Genomic DNA, 16,241 nt, shown 5'->3' with positions numbered 1-16,241 from the left:
GTGGGACCCCCGCCGAAGAGTCAGCGCTGTGCATTGACAGGGAGCTGGAGAGGAGGGGATGGTTCCACAGCCTGCCCGCTGCGGGAGGCTCCAGGCGGCCACAGCTCTTCCCCCGTTCCCGGCCCCCAGCGGGCCTGACTCAGGGAGGGAGTGGAGACTCAGCTTTGCAGATGTTTCCTTTACTGCATCCAGGCACTGTGCCCTGCCACACACTGCCCCCAATACAATCCCTAGACCCACATCTCCTCGAGGGCTGCATCATCTCCTCAGCTCTGGCCCTGGTGCCCAGCCCCAGGCTGGGGGCCCTGCGAGGGGCTGGTGGATCTGAAGAGCTGGGCTCAGAGGCTACCTCCACCACGGACCCTGGAGGAGCAGCCATCCATCTCCAGAACAGGAGGAGCCGGAGTGTCGAGCAGAGGCCCCTCCAATTCTGAGTCCTGGGGCAAGCCCGGGGCACTCAGACACCCCCATCCCCACACCAAGGCTCCATGCACTCATACCACATGGAGGGCCTGCAGCCGCTGACCCAGCCCTGCACATGGAGGCTGCCACGTGTGAGGCATCTGTGTCCACCACGGCCAGAGCTGCCTTGGTGGCGCCAACCCCTTGCAGAGTTCCTGTGGTGATGCTGCCCCGGAAGCCCCCAGAGTCGAGTTGCAGGAGGGAGGGGCTGAGCTGGGGCCTGGGGCGGGGGACGACTCGGGTTGCACAGAGAAGGCCCACGTCAGCCACATCCTCCCGGCGCAGGGCCGGGACAAAGCCCCCCCCAGCTGTGGACTCCTGGGCCCCATGGAGCGCATCCAGGGCCACATCAGGGTGACGGGGGCTCCCCCCGGGGTGCAGGACACCGTGCCCCGAGCGGCCCTAGCGGAGGCTGCACTCTCCCCCCTGCAGCTTCTCCTGCTCCATGGCGCGCACCAGATCCTGCACAAACAGCATCTCGGAGGCCACCTGCTTGGCCAGCGCCTCGTAGCGGTTCTCGAGGCGGCTGAAGCGGCGCCTGAGCCCGCTGGCCCCCAGCAGGGCGCCCTTGGCCTCCTCCTGGGCCTGCCGCTGGAGCGCCTCGGTCTTGTGCAGCTCCTGGCGCAGCCGCCGCAGGTCCTGGCCGATGCTCTCGTTCTCCTCACGGTACCAGGCCTCCTTCTCCTCGTAAATTGCCGTCAGCGCCTCGATGTCCTCATGGAACAGGCGCCGGCTGTGCTCGAGCCCACGCAGGCCCTCCTCGGCCACCGCCACCTCCTCCAGCACCTTGGAGAAGCGCTCGAAGTTGACGTAGGTGTTGTTGGGGGGCATGCTCGAGTGCGACTTGATGGTGTACTCCTTGAGGCGGGCCGTCTTCAGGCGCCGCCGCTCTGGCTTGCGGCCACTGTCCTCCCGCCGCACGTTCCGCCGCCGGATCGCCTGCAGCGGGAGGGGAGGGCGCCTTGGACTGGGGGCCGGCAGGGGGAGACCCCCCTGGCCCACACCTGGCCCTCCGCTTGCTTTTCATCGGCACGCAGCCCTGCCCATTCACGTACACGTGCTCCTGGCGCTTCCACGCTCTGACAGCCGGGCCGAGAATGGATGGCAGACTACGTGGCCGTGCCACAAACCACAGAGCCAAAAGCATTTACTCTCTGGCTCTTTACAGAGGTTGCCAACCCTAACGCGGGCCTGGAGGTGACCCCTTTCTGGGAAGTTCTGGGGAGGGAGCTCTACTACGTGCAGAGGGGCTGTGGACTCCAGCCGGCGTCTCCGTGAGATGGCTCCGACACCACGTCCACGCACACCCCGCGCCCCATGCCGTCCGGGCCTGCTCCCCAGGGGCTGCTCACACCTGCAATGCCTACGTGGGGGCGGCCCCACTGCCTCACCTTGATCCAGGAATGCTCCAGGCTCTGGGCGATGGTCATTCTCCTCCTGGAAGAGCCCCCAACCCTAGTTAGTTGCACGTGGGCCACTTTACCATCCTCCCCGACGCACAGAGCAGGAAGGGGTGAGCCATACTCTCCCTGCTGCAGCTCTGGCTCTCAGCCCCACCTGTGGTTGACTCAGGCACCCGCCCCTGGGGGCCCCCCCAAGTCCCTAAAGTCACCCTCCAGCCCAGCAGCAAGTCCCTGAGATGACCGTGAAAATACAGGCCCCATGAAGAGCTTCCCCTCTGCTTGGCCAACCACCAGGAGCCCATCAAGGGGCCTGGGGGTGTGGACTCCAGGGTCTCCATGTTTTCTGAGGGGTTTCGTTCACAGTGTTGACACCTAACGCTGGGGTCTCACAGCTCAGGCGCCTAGAGGAGGAGGCTGGGGAGGACTCTGGCCCACGGGAGCACCTCTGTGTGAATGAAGGCTCCGTGCTGCCAGCACAGTTAGATTTTTTTCTAGGAAAAAAGACAAATAGTAATCTGGAATCTTATAGGAAACCTCCTATCTTAAACGTTGGCCACAAGTTAAAAGCTTAAGAGACAGCTTCTTAAGAGGGCCAACCTAACTCCTCTGTGCTATCTCCAGCCCAAAGCAGAAGCCATGCCCGATTCCCAGTAACAGGAAGGTGGCGGCTCGGACGGATGTGTTACTTGTCCTCGGCCAGAGCTCCCATCCCGGGGGCCTCGCCAGGGCCTCCCTGCCCAGCCCAGTGCTCCTACTTGGGGTCTTTGACGAGCAGTCGGCGGATGAAGTCCTTGGCCAGCTCGCTGGTGTTGCTGAAGTACTCCTCGTCAAAGTCGTAGTTCACGGCCGAGATGTTGGTCAGGGTCTCCTGCTTGGTCTCTCCCAGGAATGGTGATGCGCCACTCAAACTGGAAGGCAGACACCAGGCTCAGTGGGGCCGGACAGCCCTGCGGTCACCCCACAACCAGGCCGCTGCCCAGGCCACCACCCGACTTCACCATGCCCATGAAGGGGGCAGACGTGGAGGAAGGGCGATGCCAGGCCCCGGGCCACCAACAACTGTGCCCAGCCTCCAACCAGAGGCAGTGAAAATCCACTGCCCAGCCAGTGAGGGGTGCTGAAATGAGTGGGCAAAATCTCTGCAGAATCTCAAAGTAGCTACTTAGAGACACAGCCTCGAAGCACTTCCCTGAAGCGTGTAGTAGTTAGAGGGAAAACGGCTAACTTTGGGGGGAGGTGGCGGGGAGTCCTGGCCGACACCGTAGACGTCGTGTGTCTTCCAGACATGCTGCACTGAGGCCACAGCACCACTCTGTGGGGTTATGGGTACGTGATGCTGTGACTTAGGGTGACAAATGTATATGTGGTCTTCACTCCAATCCTCAGGCACACAGATCCGAAAACCCTTGTCATTTCCTAAAACCCAAGGTGGGAGCATCTTCTGTTATAATATTTGGTCTTTGTTCCCTTTCCTAAAACAGCTCGGGGTTCGAGATGAAAGGAGTGTTTTTGTTGCTCACAACAAACCCCCTCCAACCACACCTGAGTTGATGCCACTGAGGTGACTTTGGAAAGGCCCTAAGGAGGGGGCCGGTGGCGGGGGAACCAGCAAGTGGGGTTACAGTGATGGAACTTTCATCCTCACCCCTGACCTCCAGGAAGGGGAGGGGCTGGAGGCTGAGTTACTCTCCAACGGGCCCGTGACTGAGTCCACCACGCCTAGGAGCTGCCAGCCAGAGGATGAGGGGGACATGCTGTCTCAGCCCAGGGCCTTGCACGGTTGTTTCACACGATGAGGCCCTGCCTTCTGAACTCTCCTGAACACACCTCTCTCTCCTGCACAAATTCATTCATTCACTCATGCATTCGTCCATCCATCCAGAGTTCCCGAACGCCGTGACACGTCAGAGAACTGAGGGTGCTGCCTTCCACTCGCTGTCCCCGCACAGAAGCCTCCCTACCCTCCTCTTGACCCAGCAGGGCCCCAGGAGGGGGCAGGAAGCGCCGAGCAGGTACTCACAGGATGTAGGTGATGACGCCAATGCTCCTGGAAGAGAACACACAGAAAAGATGGGGGTCAGCTCAGCCAGGGGCACAGCACCCCAACCCCAGAGCCCCAAGGGGGCTGGGGGGCCCAGAGCCCGGTCCCTCCAGGGGCTGCACAGCCCCCAGCAAGGCCCTCGCTCTGCTCGGAGGGCCTCAGGACTGGACACGGAAGCGCCTCTGGCCACACCTGCCTGTCCAGGCTCAAACTGGCCGGGGTCAGGGCGGCGTGGACAGAGCCCAAAGGCACCACAGACATGCAGACATGGGGCCCTCGATGGCGCTGCTGTGGCCGAGGGCAGGGCTGGCAAACTCCTTCTCTAAAGGGCGAGACGCTGAGCAGGGCTTTGGGGGCCACAGATGGTCTCTGCCACACGTTCATGTGTTTTTTTTTGTTTGTTTGTTTTTGCGGTACGCGGGCCTCTCACTGTTGTGGCCTCTCCCGTTGTGGAGCACAGGCTCCGGACACGCAGGCTCAGCGGCCATGGCTCACGGGCCCAGCCGCTCCGCGGCATGTGGGATCTTCCTGGACCGGGGCACGAACCCGTGTCCCCTGCATCGGCAGGCGGACTCCCAACCACTGCGCCACCAGGGAAGCCCAATGTGTTTTTGTTTTTTTTTTAATTTTTATTATTATTTTTTTGAGGGGTACGCGGGCCTCTCACTGTTGTGGCCTCTCCCATTGTGGAGCACAGGCTCCGGACGCGCAGGCTCAGCGGCCATGGCTCACGGGCCCAGCCGCTCCGCAGCATATGGGATCCTCCCAGACCGCGGCACGAACCCGTATCCCCTGCATTGGCAGGCGGACTCTCTACCACTGCGCCACCAGGGAGGCCCCCAATGTGTTTTTAACAACCTTCCAGAAACGTGAGAACCATTCTGAGCTCATGGGCCTGGGTCGTCGGCCAACCCTGTTCTAAGGCAGCAGTCTGTCCTGCCCCTGCCCCACAGCTCCAAGACCAGGAGAACAGGCTACACCCCACTGCGGCTGTGACCGGAAGCTCCTGGGGACAGATGGGGGATGCCCTGAGGAGAAGCGATGAGGGCAGCCCCGGGCCCGCCGCCCCCCCACTCACCACATGTCCGCCTCCAGACCCAGGGGCTCGTAGTTGACGATCTCGGGAGCTGCAGAGACAGGGAGACAGGGTCAGGCGCCGGGTGTGGCTAAGGGGGAACCAGCAGATAGTGCCCACTCAGGCAAGGCTGGCTCTTGGCAGGGAAGGCCGGGACAGTGACAGCACCAACGCCAGGCCTTGAGTCTCCCGTGTCCAGCGCCGGGGCCAGGAAGGGAAACCTGAGGCCAATGGGCCTGCCTCACCCCATGCCAGCTGGAAATCCTCCAGTGCCCCCCAAGGCCCACACCAGGCCTTACCCACGAACTCTGGGGTGCCAAAGATGTTCTTGAACTCGTTCCCTGCTTCAATTTTGTGGGCGATGCCAAAGTCGATGAGCTTGATCCGCGGGTTGGGCACATTTTTGTCCAGGAGCATGATGTTCTCTGGCTGGGGGTCGGGGAGAAAGCAGGGCGCTGGGCGGGAGGCAGTGCTGCTGCCAGCCCGGCACCTCAGGGAACAACGCCAGGCTGTCCCTGAGCACCTCCCAATCCCAGCATGCAGGGTTTGTGCAGGCTGACCCCTGCACAGGTCCAGGCCTGAGCCAGTCCATCCCCGCAGTGCCCCGGGCAAGGACATCCTGTGCCGAGGGGAGGTGGACCCTCTTGGCACCCATCCTCACCCTCCCCGGTCAGGCTGGTCCCCGGCTTTGTCCTGAGGGCCCAGCGGGGTTACCTTGAGGTCGAAGTGGGCGATACGCTTGGAGTGCAGGTAATGGACGCCATCCAGGATCTGCTTGAGGAACTGGGTGGCCTCGTCCTCTGTCAGCGACTCCTTCTCCGCCAGGAAATCAAAGAGCTCCCCGCCCGAGACCAGCTCCAGGATGAGCACCACGTCGGTCTTGTTCTCAAAGATGTCGTGCAGCGTGATGATGTTGGGGTGCCGGATCTCCCGCAGGATGTTCACCTCCCGCTCAATCTCCTCCCGGCTGACCCCCCGGCGGCTGGACGACAAGCGGCGCTTCTTGATGAACTTGGCCGCGTACTCCTTCCCAGTGCCCTTCTGCCGGCATTTCCGCACAATCGCAAACTGGCCGCTGTGGGGACAGAGGGGGAGGGGAGAGTGGGGAGTGGGCGCCGAGAGGGACACAGGACTCTCGGGACCGGGCCACGCTCGGATGACGCAACCTCCTGGGACAGCTCATCCCAGCTCCTGGCGCCATGCTGAGGTACACCCCACCAGCTGGAGAATGCACCCCATCCGGCAGGGGTGCTCCCACGCGAGGGCAAATTGGTGCATAATACAGTGGCTACCTGGCGTTTCTGCAGCAGTGAAAGAACAGAAACGGCTCCACATTTATCAAAAGGGAGCTGGACTCCCATCATGGTAAGTCAGGCAGAATTTTCGCAGTCTTGGAAAAGAACGACTCTCCATGTGCTGACCAGAAAGACACCCATGGGCTTCCCGGGTGGTGCAGTGGTTAAGAATCCACCTGCCAATGCAGGGGGCACGGGTTCAAGCCCTGGTCCAGGAAGATCCCAAATGCCACACAGCAACTAACCCCCTGCGCCACAACTACTAAGCCTGCGCTCTAGAGCCCGCGAGCCACAACTACTGAGCCCGTGTGCCACAACTACTGAAGCCCGCATGCCTAGAGCCCATGCTCTGCAACAAGATGAGCCATGGCAATGAGAAGCCCGCGCACCGCAACGAAGAGTAGCCTCCGCTCGCTGCAACTAGAGAAAGCCTGCACGCAGCAACGAAGACCCAACGCAGCCAAAGATAAATAGTTAAAATAATAAAATAATTTTAAAAAAAGAAAAGACAAGACAGATACCAGTGAAGACCAGCTCACTGAAGACAGCTAGCTGCAGGATAACACAAGGAACGAGATTTTTCTGGGTAAAAAAGGTACATGCTGTACCCACCTATACAGGTATGTTTATGTGTATAGATGCAGGAGAAGAAGTCTGAAGGACACACACCAAGCTGTGAGCAAGAGACATCTCTGAGGAGCATGACTGAGGGCAGTGAAAAGGTGTTTTTACTTTTTATTTGATATGACTCTATACGAATCAACTTCTCACAGCGTATTTCATCACTGTTTAAAATCTAAGAAAAGATAAAAAAACCACTGAGTTCAAAAGAGCTTCTTATTCAGGGACTTCCCTGGAGTGCAAGTGTTTAAGACTCCATGCTCCCAGTGCAGGGGGCACGGGGTCAATCCCTAGTCGGGGAACTAAGAGTCTGCAGGCCGTGTGGCTCTGCCAAAAAATAAATAAATAAAAGGATGTCTATCACCTTAAAAAAAAAAAAAAAAAAAGAGCTTCTTATTCAATAGGTAGAGTGAAAGAAGTACACACATTTTCACAACAAGAGAGAACAGTGAGGATGTGGAGAAACCAGAACCCAGGTGCACAGCTGGTAGGAGTGTGAGACGGGGCAGCCGCGATGGAAAACAGTCTGGCGGTTCCTCAAAAGGTGAAACATGGAGTTACCATCGGACCCAGGAATATCACTCCACGAAAAGTTGCACACATGGGCTTCCCTGGTGGCTCAGTGGTTGAGAGTCCGCCTGCCGATGCAGGGGACGCGGGTTCGTGCCCCGGTCCGGGAGGATCCCACATGCCGCGGAGCGGCTGGGCCCGTGAGCCATGGCCACTGAGCCTGCGCGTCCGGAGCCTGTGCTCTGCAACGGGAGAGGCCACAACAGTGAGAGGCCCGCGTACTGCAAAAAAAAAAAAAAAAAAAAAAACTTGCACACAAATGTGCACAGCACCATTATTCACAGTAGCCATAAGATGGAAATAACCCAAATGTCCCTCAATGGATGATGGATACACCAAATGGGGTCCCTCCACACACGGGCACATCACGCAGCCATCAAAAGGAGAGAAGCCCTGACACTCACTACAACGTGGATGGACCCTGAGAACACGATGCTCAGTGAGAGAAGCCAGACACAGAAGGACACCCAGTGTGTGATTCCATTGATGGGAAACGTCCAGAACAGGCAGATCCACATCCACAGAGGGTGGATTCCTGGTTGTTGGGCTGTGGGAGGGGATGGGGGTGTGCCTGCTCAAGGGGATGAGGTTTCCTTTTGAAGTGATGGAAACGTTCTGAAAGTATTTAATGGTGATGGTTGTAAGACCCTGTGAATGTACAAAAGATCATTAAATTGTACACTTTAAATGAGTAAACTGTATGGTGTGTGACTTGTATCTCAAGACCCCTGGTACCTGAAGAGAAAGAGAGAGAAACTCTCTTTACTGCACTCCAGGGAGCTGTCCAATGTCCGTATTCTTTTGCTATCTAGGAACTTACGTTAACTTGCTTTCACTCAGGAGTTGAGTGAAAAAGGCCAGAGGGTAAATATTTTAAGCTTTACGGGCCATGTGGTCTCTGTCACAATTCTTGTGTGTTTTTTTAACCCTTTAAACAAGGAAAAAACCATCCTACGTTCGTGGGCGGGCCATACTGAACTAGGTGAGGGCCGGATGTGGCCCAAAGGCCATGGGTCATGCACCCCAGCCTCCAGAGGATATATGAACACACACGTGAGCAGAGAAATGAATTCTAAGACAGAAGGCACACATTCCAGATAAGAAACATCAACCAGGCACCACTGGGGGTCAAGGGAAGGGGGACTAGGTGACTATGTGACATCTCGTGGAAATGGGGGACGAGCACACAGAGGAACGAATTGTGCAGATGGGCCTTGGGGACAGGAGGGGTCTCTTAAGTTGGTGATAGCACAGGGAGGACAGGCCAGAGAGAACAAGAAACGAGTGAGGGGCGCCTCTGACAAGCCAGCAGGGCCCTCAGAAAAGCCAAGGGACCCAACTGGGTGTGTCCCAGTAAGTGGACCTCACTGGGACGCCCAGGACCACCTGCAGCCAGCAAACACCTGAAGCGCTGCCCTCGTGAGCATCGAGACACAAAGGCGCCCACGGCAGGCCACTGCAGATACGCTCCGAGCACACTCAGGCAGGTGAGGATCAAGGTGGGGAGTGCAAATTATTACCAACCAAGGTAGGCTAAATAAGGGTCCATATCCGAATCCCCAGAACCTGTGGACACGTCATCTCATGGGGCAGAGGGCCTTTGCAGACAGAATTAAGTTAAGGCCCCTGAGATGGGGATGACCCTGGATTCCCTGGGGGTCCCAGTGTCATCACAGGGTCCTTGTAAGAGGGAGGTGGGAGGGTCAGAGGCAGAGCGAGACGGGAGATGCTGCGCTGCTGGCTGTGAGGATGCAGGAGGGGCCGTGAGCCAGGGATGCGGCGCCTCTAGAAGCTGGAAAAGGCGGGAACCGATGCTCCCCTGGAGCCTCCGGAAGGAACCAGCCCTGCAGATCCATTTTAGACTCCTGACTCCCAGACCTTTATGATAATAAATGGGTGTTCTTCTAAGCCATTAAGTTCTGGTAATCTGTTATAGCAGCAACAGGACACTCATACGCTAGTCTAAAAGCCAAAAGCACAGGTCAGATGATAAATGTCAAGTGTCCCTGATCAGGCCTCGCCCTCCGCATGGAAATCCACGCTGTGCTCCTACCTCCACCTCCACATCTTAGCTAACATTCCCCACACCTGAAAGGCCTTTCCCCCTCCCCTATGCCGACATCAACCAAGCAAGTTCTTCCAGGTCCACCTTCCATCCCACGATGACGCCTGACGGTAATAACTTCGAGGGCCGGGTGTTCACCGCATGCCAGGAACACTGCTAAGCACTGGACGTGTGGCCTAATTCTCAAATACAAGGATTTTTCTCCCCTCTAGCTTTATTCCAAGCTGAACTAACAAAAAAACTAACAAAGAAAGAGTTCATGGGAAGAGGGACAAAGACACTGTTAGGTGCTGAATTGTGTCCCCCAAAATCCTAACCCCCAGAACCTCAAAATGTGAGGTAATTAAGTACAAATGAGATCACTGGCGTGGGTCCTAATCCAGTACGAATGGTGTCCTTATAAGATTATAATAAGGACAGGAGATTAGGACACAGACATGCACAGAGGGAGAAAATGTGAGGATATGGGGAGAAGGCAGCCGTCTACACACCAAGGAGAGAGGCCTCAGAGGGAATCAAGCCTGCTGACACCTCGACCTTGGACGTCCAGCCTTCAGCACCGTGAGAGAATCAACCTCCACTGTTCATGCCCTCCAGTCTGAGGCACTTTACTACAGCAGCCCGAGCTGACGAATACAGACACACACAGCTCTCCATGACGTGGAAGCCAGGCTAGAGGTCTACAATGACCAACCACAGATTCATTTATTTCCCAAGGCTATCCAGGTGACTTGAATTAGGAGGAAAGAACCCTCCATACACATCCGCACAGGCGCACAAAGAAACTCACTCCCAGTTCATTCAGCCCGTGACTCTTGGGACAAGGAAACACGACCGTGCTTTGCTTGAGACAGGCAGAAGAAGCTGGACGCCCACCTCTGGTTCCAGCACTGGCTCCAGCACGCCTGGGCTTTGCAGCCGGCAGGGCATGACCTCAAGGTCTAAATCCTGCCTGGCCATTTTTAGTCTGTATAGCTTTGGGCAAGCCGCTTCCCTGCTCTCAGCCTCAGTTTCTTTATCTATAAAATGAGGATAATAACAGTACCTGCCTGGTATGGCCTTTCACAGATGAATGGAAATGTAACAAAAAAACAGCCCAGGACTCAGATGTCCAAACAACATCTGTAATTTACACAAATTGCAGCACAGTATGCAGTGTTCTGTGGCACTAATCCTTCACCTCATGTGTCTCCAAGGATGTCCCGGATCATTACATAGGGCAGTGCTGTCCAAGATGGCAGCTACTGGCCACATGGAAGCTGTCCAGCCCATTCGAATTGACATGTGCTGTGAGTGTACAAGACACACCAGATTTCAAAGGTGCACATCAATAAAAGGCAGTAAACTATTTCATTAGTAATTTCTATAATGATCACAAGCAAAATGATAACAGTTTGACATACTGGGTTAAGTAAAATACATTATTAAAATCATTAAAATTGGGACTTCCCTGGCAGTCCAGTGGCTAAGACTCCACGCTCCCAATGCAGGGAGCCTGGGTTCAATCTCCAGTCAGGGAACTAGATCCCTCATGCATGCCACAACTAAGAAGTCCACAAGCCACAACTAAAGACCCCACATGCCACAGCTAAAGACCACGCATGTGGCAACAAAGATCCCAGGTGCCGCAACCAAGACCCAGCCCAGCCAAATAAATAAATTTAAAAAAATTAATTAATTTAAAAGGTTAATTATAAAAAAAACTATTAAAATTGACACAGCTACTAGAAAATTTCAATAAACTCCCTACAAGGCTTGCCTTATACAAGTTGCTGGGCTTTTATTTAACATTTTCATTGGAGTACAACTGCTTTACAATGGTGTGTTAAGTTTCTACTGTATAATAAAGTGAATCAGCTATACATATACATATATCCCCATATTCCCTCCCTCTTGCGTCTCCCTCCCACCCTCCCTATCCCACTGTTCTAGGTGGTCACGAGAGCTGATGCTTCCCACTAGCTATCTGTTTTACATTTGGTAGTATATATAAGTCCATGCTACTCTCTCACTTCGTCCCAGCCTACCCTTCCCTCTCCCCATGTCCTCAAGTCCATTCTCTATGTCTGCGTCTTTATTCCTGTCCTGCCCCTAGGTTCTTCAGAACCTTTTTTTTTTTTTTAGATTCCATATATCTGTGTTAGCATACAGCATTTGTTTTTCTCTTTCTGACTTACTTCACTCTATGACAGACTCTAGGTCCATCCACCTCACTACAGATAACTCAATTTTGTTTCTTTTCAGGCTCTTTTTAATGGCTATGTAATATTCCATCGACGAGGCTATGGTGCTGTGACGGGCACTGAAGAGGCTTCCCATCTTTTGCTCACAGAAAGTCCTTATAGCAACTCTCCCTGTCCCTAGATCCTTAGGTCCATGTACATACTACTCCCACGGAATTAACTCCTAGCAGCAGAATCAGTGGGTTAAAGGGAACGTACATGGTATTTTTGCTGACTTTTGCCAAACTACTCTCAGCAGCAGGTCCTAATACATTTTCAACAACAGAGTCTGAGACTTCTTTGGGGGTGGGGAGACGGTCTGCATTCTCTACCACTCTACCGGAGGAAATTCCTAAAGGAGGGACTTCAGAATCCCAAATGAGCCCCATACACTCTCTCAGCAAAGGCCTGATGAACAGCTCAGTTATGGCTCAGTTATTTACATTCCATTCTGGTGACATCATGGGGCTGGCCAGCAACAAACTCACCAAATAAGGTCTGAGGCTCTGTGTGGGGGGGTGGAGGATGGTGCCTGGCAGGTCTGGGGGGGGAAGGAGGCGCTCCCAGGGGACGGTCCAAGGCACAGCCCAGCAGGAAATCAGCTGCTGGCTGGATCGGGAAACCTCCGCTCTTTCCCACAAGAATGCCAACCATTGGCAAGGGTGTGGGCCCAGCCGGGACGCCTTCCCTGGGAGGCCTTCCCTGGAAAGGTACGAGAGCCGGGGAGACTCAACTGCCCTCCCACAAGAGAGGATTAACGAGAGGGACAGACCCTCTCACCAACAAAACCTCCCAACATCTACTGCTCTCACGCCAATGCCAAGCACCGTATTAGGTGTCATTTGTGCTCAGTTATGTTTCTCCCCAAAGGAAATGCACAGAGGATGTCAGAGCAAGAATTCCAGGCCCAGACTGGCTGACTCCAAAACCCAAACTCGTTCCACAGCACATGATACCGACTCATCCCTGCTTGGAGAGTAGGATAAAGGACAGGAGATACACCCAGAAAACCCCACAGCGAGTCTCTCCCCTCATCGGAGCCCCATCAGAGGGGAGAGCTCACCTGCCCAGCTCCTCCCCCATCTCATAGTGGTCTTCCACATCTTCCTGCCTGAATGTGGACATAGCGGCCGGTCTGCCTTCCAGCGCCTTCCACTCCAGTGCAAACCCAGTCACAGTGGCCCGGGGGACAGAACCTCAGGGAGTCCTCTAGCCGTGACCCTGGAGGAGGAGACAGGGAAATAAGAAAGGAGTGAGATGCCAGCCATTACTTCTAGGTCAATGGAGTGACCTGCTCCCCCAAAAGAGGTTTCACATCACACCATGCTGAAATTCCACGGTCCCTGTAGAAAGCACTTGCACTTGGTGGGCGAGGCACTTCCATGTGTCGGCTCATTTAGATACTACACCGCCCCCGAGGTCAGTGTTAGCCCCGCTGTGCCACCTCCACCCCCATAGCTCCCACCAGCCACAGACCTCTGCTTCCGCACACAGCACCCCAGTCTTCTTCTGCCTCTCCCTCCTAGGCTTCTCCCAACCTGCTTGTCCAGAGCCCCACACACTCCTGCAAGTTCCCGACACTCTTCACACCCCCAAACCCTGGGGCTCCCTGATTCCCTGCCAGACCTCCAACACGCTTCCATCTCCCTACCCATCAGCGGCTTCAACCCCTCTTTCCCTTACCCACTAACCCCTCCCCCTCGGCTGGTCTCTTAAGACCCTCTGCAGCGCTGTGCTCACCCCATCTCTTGCTCCCCCCAATTCTGAATTTCCCAGGAACTGGACAACGGCTTCCAAGCTCCTCCAAAGGCCCCGACCCGCTCTTGCTTCCCCTGACCTCCACGGTCCTAGCAAAGCTAACTTATTCCTCCCCCCGTCCCTGAAGGCACCCCTCCAGGTTTCAAAGGCCCCCACCCCGGTCTCCACACTCCCAACTGGCCTCCTCAAAGGGCCACAGCTGAGAGTCTCCTCCATCGTCCTTCTCCCCCGACCTTCTCCCAAGCTCCAAGGCAGACCCCGACGGCATCCTTCAGAGACGCCTCCAAGATCTCCCCAGCCCCTGACGTCCCTGCTCCAGCGTCCCAGAGACCGCCACGCCCCTCACAGGCCCCGGCCCAGCTTCTTCTCCCGCCCAGTCATCCCACAGGTCCCCAAACGTCCCCCCCGCTAAATCCCCCAAGGGCCCCCCAACCCGCCAGTCTCGGACCGAGCCCGCTCCGCACCCTCCTCGGCCCCGCGCCGCGAACCAGCCCCTCAGCCGCGATGCCCGTCGCCGCGTCCTCAGGCCCCGCAGCCTTGGCGGCCTCGACGCGCCGACCCGTGCGACGTCACCGCGCCCTCCAGGGCCCGCCCCCAAGAGGTGGAACCCACCACCCATTGGTCAGTGCGCCCGCCGCTCGTGAAGCCCGCCCACCGCCGCCTTCCAGGCCCAGGCCCTCGCGCGTCCCGCCCTCCTCATCAGAATGCTGCCTCGCCTTTGGCACAGGCTAGGCTTCCCGCACGTGATTGGCTGTAAAGAACGCCGGTCAAGCTTACGGAAGTCGGCCTTCCGACGTCCGGCCCCTGGACCGCCCCGCCCGTTCTCCTCTGACCGGGGTCCTGAAGCTTGGAGGCGGGATGCTGAAATCCTGCATCCCTATTCCTGCCTACCTTGGGCATGAGATAACGCGAATCCAAGGCCCAGCTCCGGCATGACAGCCCCTGAGGTGAACCCTTGGGCTGCTTTAGTCCCTGAGTAGCAGTTTACTTCTCTGTAAAATGCTAACCATATCCCAATTACATAAAGATGCAAATTAGGAGATTGGTCTGGTGTTGCCATTAATGCTTGTGGATTTTTTTTTTAATTTATGTATTTATTTTTGGCTGTGTTGGGCCTTCGTTGCTAAGTGCGGACTTTCTCTAGTTGTGGCGAGCAGGGGCTACTCTTCGTTGCGGTGCGCGGGCTTCCCATTGCGGTGGCTTCTCTTGTTGTGGAGCATGGGCTCTAAGCGCGTGGGCTTCAGTAGTTGTGGCACGCAGGCTCAGTAGTTGTGGCGCAAGGGCTTAGTTGCTCCGCGGCATGTGGGATCTTCCCAGACCACGGCTCGAACCCGTGTCCTGTGCATTGGCAGGCGGATTCTTAACCACTGCGCCAACCAGGGAAGCCCCTTGAGGATTGTTTTGTGACTCCTTTTAAGCTCAAGATACGTAACAGCTAGCATTGATCTTAGTGCGTACCAATCAACAACCCGAGGAGGTAAAATACATTAATATTTTATCCATTCTATAGTTGGGGAAGCAAGACCCCAGAGAGGTTAGGTAACCCACTCGGAGTCACACAGCTGGCAATGGCGTAACTGAGATTCATCCCGAGAGAGGCCCAAACCCAAAGCCCACGCTGACCTAGCTCAGATACCATCTGACACAGACCTGTGTCTTTTGGTCCTTGCTGGCTACCCTAACCTTGTGCAATCCCCCCCCGCCCCCGCCCCCGCCCCCTTTTACACTCCAACACCATTTGCCTTCCCGCCTCAAGCATCTCATTGAGATGGCACCAGCTCTTTCTTCCTCCTGCCTGGGGACTGCCTTCCTCCACTTTTTTTTTTTTTTTGCGGTATGCGGGCCTCTCAATGTTGTGGCCTCTCCCGTTGCAGAGCACAGGCTCCGGACACGCAGGCCCAGCGGCCATGGCTCACGGGCCCAGCCGCTCCGCGGCATATGGGATCCTCCCAGACCGGGGCATGAACCCGTATCCCCTGCATCGGCAGGCGGACTCTCAACCACTGCGCCACCAGGGAGGCCCCTTCCTCCACTTTTAACTCCTAAGCACACTTCAGTTCACAGCTAAAGCAGCACTTTCTCCCATATTGTTTCCCCTATTACACCTTGTATTTGTCACCATTAAAGAACCAAGAGTGATACGTTATTAACCAGTCCGTACTTTATTCAGAGCTCCTTGTTTTTCCCTAATGTCCTTTTCCTGTTCGAGGATCCCACGTCACATTTAGTTATATCTCCTTAGGTTGCTCTGCGCTTTGAGCTTCTCACACTTTCCAGTTTTTGATGACAGTTTTGAAGATTGGTCTACTCCCTCAATTGGGATTTATCTTTCTCATGGTTAAAGAGGGGTGACGGGTTTTAGGGAGGAAGACCATACAGTGCCATTTTCATCACTCCTTATCAAAGGTCCATACTATCATCCTGACTTATCACTGATGTTGACCTTGGTCATCTGGCTCTAGGCAACATTCATCAGGTTTCTACAACTCTTTTCCTCCCCTTTCCATACCTTAACAAGACACGCATTAGTGGAGGTATAGGTCTAGGGCAGCCTGGGAGCACAATGGCCACCCTCCTGGCCTGGAACCCCACACCGGCACCTCATTGTCCCCATCCGCCTTCCTGAGGACAGGCATGTAGAGTGATAACCCACGCATAACGTTACAAATCTTGGGTAAAGTTTGAATGGACAAATCCAGAGAATCCTACAAAGGAATCCTTGCTGTTTG

At 55.8% G+C, this 16,241-nt stretch overlaps 1 protein-coding gene across 5 annotated transcripts; it reads right to left on the bottom strand.

Moving 5' to 3' along the window:
* Window positions 1-163: 163 nt before the first annotated feature.
* Window positions 164-14,081, bottom strand: DAPK3 (death associated protein kinase 3). 5 transcript variants are annotated; one of them, XM_081233338.1, is made up of 9 exons: window positions 13,977-14,081; window positions 12,818-12,975; window positions 5,696-6,056; window positions 5,281-5,410; window positions 4,985-5,033; window positions 3,886-3,912; window positions 2,621-2,773; window positions 1,854-1,899; window positions 164-1,401 (listed from the first exon to the last, which is right to left on the bottom strand). In XM_081233338.1, exons 2-9 carry the CDS (start codon window positions 12,877-12,879, stop codon window positions 865-867), a joined length of 1,365 nt encoding a protein of 454 aa, XP_081089464.1. In that variant the 5' UTR covers window positions 12,880-12,975; window positions 13,977-14,081; the 3' UTR covers window positions 164-864. The 5 variants fall into 5 exon arrangements, with proteins under 5 accessions (XP_081089464.1, XP_081089468.1, XP_081089465.1 ...); XM_081233342.1 differs by having other exon boundaries at window positions 13,961-14,061; XM_081233339.1 differs by lacking the exon at window positions 13,977-14,081 and adding an exon at window positions 13,694-13,826.
* Between the last annotated feature and the right edge of the window lie 2,160 nt (window positions 14,082-16,241).

Source organism: Mesoplodon bidens (assembly GCF_964165515.1).
Source record: "Mesoplodon bidens genome assembly, chromosome: 4".
NCBI classification, from domain to species: Eukaryota; Metazoa; Chordata; class Mammalia; order Artiodactyla; family Ziphiidae; genus Mesoplodon; species Mesoplodon bidens.
This window is presented reverse-complemented; position numbering and strand designations above follow the sequence as displayed.